Source organism: Oncorhynchus gorbuscha, linkage group LG24 (genome assembly GCF_021184085.1).
Source record: "Oncorhynchus gorbuscha isolate QuinsamMale2020 ecotype Even-year linkage group LG24, OgorEven_v1.0, whole genome shotgun sequence".
Taxonomy (NCBI): domain Eukaryota; kingdom Metazoa; phylum Chordata; class Actinopteri; order Salmoniformes; family Salmonidae; genus Oncorhynchus; species Oncorhynchus gorbuscha.
The window spans coordinates 31,661,317-31,666,080 of NC_060196.1; the positions used below are offsets into that span (position 1 = coordinate 31,661,317).

Below are 4,764 nucleotides of genomic sequence, written 5' to 3' on the forward strand. Positions count from 1 at the left end.
TCCCCCAAAGGAAGCTGTTGGAAGGATTAGTCCAATAAGAATCCTGGAAAAGCTATTCGTTTTGGATAAGTAAACTATATATTTTATTGGGTGTTGAAGGACATAACAGGAGTCCATAGCCTACTCTGGCTGTTGGTGTTTATAAGAAACATCTAGAAGATTGACCTCACTTTATTTTTTAACAACACCTCCCGTTCACATAAACTGTACATTTTACGCCTACAAGGTGCATGGCCGTTTCTACACTGAAGCCGGTTTGACGAGACATCTCGAACCTACGACATGTTTTCTGAGTGAAATGTGACGTTCATTTCTCCATTTATTTCAAAAGAAGCTAATAGTGATTCGTGGTGAGATATTGCTTCAAACAAATGCTGCATGTTTAAGCCCTTCAGTTCGAGATGATTTCTCACAGTAAACAAAGTGGATTGAATACACAGGATATCTTCCTTTATTTCAGAAAAGTCCAGACAAAGTATGATGAGTCACAATTGGGAATTTACTGCTCGTTGTACAATCTCACAAAAAGTTAGCTTTATGATTAGAAGTATCCAGTTAGAGCTACCGTACTTTCAAGGAACACTTGCAACATCAGTCTTGACAATTAAAAACATGTATTTCCCTATTTTCATTCAAGATTTCCATCCAATCTTTCCTTGACATTCAAAATAAACATCAGGACAGTGCAGCAGTCTATGCAGAAAATAAAGAAAACAGTTGGCCAGCTCTGCATTTGCAAAACTTGCATTGTGGAATCTAACATTTGCCCTCAGTCATTGCACTCAGTTGAGGCCTACTCAGGGCAGCCTGAAAGCAGCATACTTAATAAATAAAATGCATTGGGTGGGTTTGAGCCAGTCCAGTGTCTGAAACAAATCACAAGGCAACCAATACAAAGCGCAAAAGACAGTCATGTTTGTGGCTCCCTAAGTGCTTGTACAATATCTGTTCTGTGTGGAGGTGCTTTGTTTCACGTTCTCCTACTTATACATACTACACGCAAGCACTCCCAAGGCTCAGGTTGGCACTACCCTTCGAGGATATATTAGGTAAAGGGAAATCATTTTCACTAAGTTCAAATTAGGCAGCACGTTGCATTTGTTAGTGTTCAAAAATATGATGTAGCATACTCAAGTTACCTCACAAATTATGAATGTGTAAGTCCTTAATGTGAGACAGAAGCCTTGCAGTCGGTATGCAATGGAGCTATTTATATTCATTTAAAGGCTGACCTTGTTGCCATTTCTACCTAGTTATGTTCGTTGACATTAGCCAAACGAGTCATGTAGCCCGCATGTGGAGTAAACCTAAGCAGACGTGCCTATACTGTCATTCACAGTGCCAGTCACCTGCAAGCTAAAACATCTACCCCTCATCCTGTCAGTATTATTAACAGGTTATACACAAAAAAACACAGTACAGACGAATACAGATTCAGTACTTCTTCTTGGGTGGGCCAGAAACTTGACAAAACGCCATGGTTATTCAGATAAAGTGAGTGTGAGGAGAGGGAGGTTCTTATGACTGGGAGGCTGAGGTGGGATGGTCCTCACAGAAGCAGGTTGAAGTCGAGGAGGTTGATGCTGGGGATAGGCTCTCTCCAGTAGTTGAAGGTGGTGTACTCTAACAATTCGGCCTCTTGCTGCTTCCTTTGCTTGGCTAGGGCGGCATTCTGTTTCTTGGTGGCCTTCTTGCTCTTCTTGGTTGGCTTGCTTTTGGTCACACCCAGGTCTTCCAGCTCGGACAGGTCCGGGGCGGAGATGGGCTGTCTCCAGTAGAGGAAGGAGTCATACTCGCTGTTTGATTTCACCAGCATTTTTATCTGAATGTAAAAGAGGAATGAGGCCAAATTAATATGTGATTTTGGGTCATAGCTTGAAATAGATTAGACATACATACTGCTCTCATCTTAGTCTCTACACATATTTCAACTCCACTTAGTAACCCAGTACTATGTCCCTATAATTTTGAATGGCTCCCTAATATTTTTTCACTAATCCCAAAGGGACCCTATACTGTAGACGCCATGGGTAGGAGATAACCTGAACGTTTTGGCTTGACTGGCTAAGATAAGTCTATGCCATTACATAAGAACAAATGGGCACAGGATTTAAGTAGATTTTTCTTGAGATGCAGATTTAGGTCAATCCTTGTTGCTCATTTGGACCTAAGTGTTGGCAAACTGAAGCAAACTACGTTACATAAGTTTTCTGGTGATTGTGTTCTTTGTTCTAAAACCTGACATGGAAATGCTAGGCCTAGAGTGCAATACCGTGGAGTCGCATATTTGTGAACATAACCTGATTAGGGATTCCTCGTAATCGGATCTAATCTTGAAATGTGTGTGTGATATATGAGTAATACTTTTTTGAACATTACTAAGTTAATTGTGACCACATAATTATAGGTTCCCCATGAATGTGAATTTCCTAAACCAAATGATAATAACACGGCCACACAATTCTCTCACAAGTCTGGCTGTGCTAAAAAAAAAAATGGAACAGTCAAAATGATGTGAATTGCACATAGTGAAAATGGACAAGATTCTGTTGTTAAAATGCAATTACTGTAGCATGAAATCAACATTTAGGGTACAAATGACCCCACCCTGTCAGTCGGTGATGACATATTAAATGGGGTAAGAATGATTGTCTATCCGTGGATAAAGGTCACAGTATCAAGATGCTCTACAAAACTGATTTAAAAATTCCTTTTGAACCAATCGTTCTTATCCATTAGGTCATGCTTTTGTGTAGATCTGTCGAATACTGATTAAGAGCATCAACGGTCTTCAGTGGATAAAGGTCACAGTATCAATATGCTCTACAAAACGGATTTTAAAATTCCCTTTGAACCAATCGTTCGTATCCATTAGGTCATGCTTTTGTGTAGATCTGTCGAATACTGATTAAGAGCATCAACGGTCTTCAATACCACACCCATTCGGCTACAGAGAAAATTCACCATACGACGTAGACATATAAAAGCATCATTGATGCCTATGATGGTGCAGTGGTTGACGCCCATTGGGGCTTGAGACATGACTGGCGATTTCGATTCGGACATCTATTTATTCTCTAATCGTGTAAATATAGATTCTCTAATGACATCCCCTTTTTTGGACGGCATGTCATCTGTGCGAACGATTGAGACTATTCCAGAAACTGAGTCATGCAGTCCTAAATATATCTGAGATCATGTGCCAAGGATTTACATACAATAAAACATGGCAAAACATTATATAGACAGCATTGACATTCAATTCGGAAGTTACCCGTTTTTTAAGTGTGTGCATTTATATATTTTTATGTAAACAAGCTATCTGGCCTTGCAAGCGTAATGGACAAAATTAGGTGATAGGCTATAGTATGTTGTTTCTCTCTTATGCCTATTGGGAAATTGTTAAAAGGGTTGATAATAACATTACTATTACAGGCTATAAAAAAATACATCAACGTTCAGTATTGTTAGTTTAAGCTACATGTAATTCTGGATCCACTATCCAGCAAAGGTGCTCTGAAAATAAAATATTATCTTACGTCTTGAGAAATAGTTCTTGGCTGACACGGTCCTCTGTTTGTCGCAGGATCGGCTCCACTGAGGTATAATAACAATGGCACGCTCTTGCAATGTGGCGCTGCTGTAAAATCCTCGCGCACATGCCAGTTTTTTCAGCACCAGGGACAACCACTCCCACACTCTGTGACGAAATTCTGCGCCTGCGTTGGGTTTTTGTCATGTAAAATCAAATAGGCCTATTGTTTTATTAAATAATTATTGTGCATAAAAAATGTAGTTTCTATTCAATTATGGGAAAGGTCTGTACATTTTGCAATAATCTACCAATACATATCAAGGCTATAACGACAATTGTACTAATAACATTGTGATGTGATATAATGATAGGCTAATAAAGTTCGACAATCGACTGAACACGTTGGGCTATATTATCATCTGATAATATGAATAGCCCAAATAGCCACAACTTGGATCCATGTTCAGTCCAATACATATGGCTGTTTCATTAGAAAATGCATCGGTGACGTTTTACCCACGGTGAGGTTTCTCTGCTTCCCCAATCAAAAACCCTGTTTTAACACCGAGGTTGGCGCTAAACTAAAGAGCAGGGCTACCGCACACAAAGCTATCATAGACAACCTTGATGCTACGGTCGAAGACAGGAATACGTACAAGAATGCCAGCTATGACCTCCGCAGAGTCAAACGAGCAAAAGGACAATAAAGGAATAAAGTGGAATCATATTAAACAGGCTGTGACGTGCATGTGATGTGGCAGAGGCTACAGTCCATGACGGATTACAAATGAAGACCAGTGGCGACCCGTTATTCAGGGCAGGTGGAGCTAGCTAAATATATATATACAGTACCAGTCAAACATTTGGACACACCTACTCATTCCTGGGGTTTTCTTTATTTATACTATTTTCTACATCGTAGAAAATCATCCGAACTATGAAATAACACATATGGAATCATGTAGTAACCAAAAAAGTGTTAATCAAATCCAAATATATTTTATATTTGAGATTCTTCAAAGTAGCAACACTTTGTCTTGATGACAGCTTTGCACACTCTTGGCATTAGAAACCAGCTTCATGAGGTAGTCACCTGGAATGCATTTCAATTAACAGGTATGCCTTGTTAAAAGTACATTTGTGGAATTTCTTTCCTTCTTAATGCCTTTGAGCCAATCAGTTGTGTTGTGACAAGGTATGGGTGGCATACAGAATATAGCCCTATTTGG

At 39.5% G+C, this 4,764-nt stretch overlaps 1 protein-coding gene across 1 annotated transcript; it reads right to left on the bottom strand.

The window, feature by feature from the left end:
* Window positions 1-433: 433 nt before the first annotated feature.
* Window positions 434-3,694, bottom strand: LOC124012651 (protein AF1q-like). The gene is made up of 2 exons (XM_046326505.1): window positions 3,540-3,694; window positions 434-1,822 (listed from the first exon to the last, which is right to left on the bottom strand). The coding sequence occupies exon 2, from the start codon at window positions 1,814-1,816 to the stop codon at window positions 1,550-1,552; it is 267 nt and encodes an 88-aa protein (XP_046182461.1). The 5' UTR covers window positions 1,817-1,822; window positions 3,540-3,694; the 3' UTR covers window positions 434-1,549.
* Window positions 3,695-4,764: the final 1,070 nt, after the last annotated feature.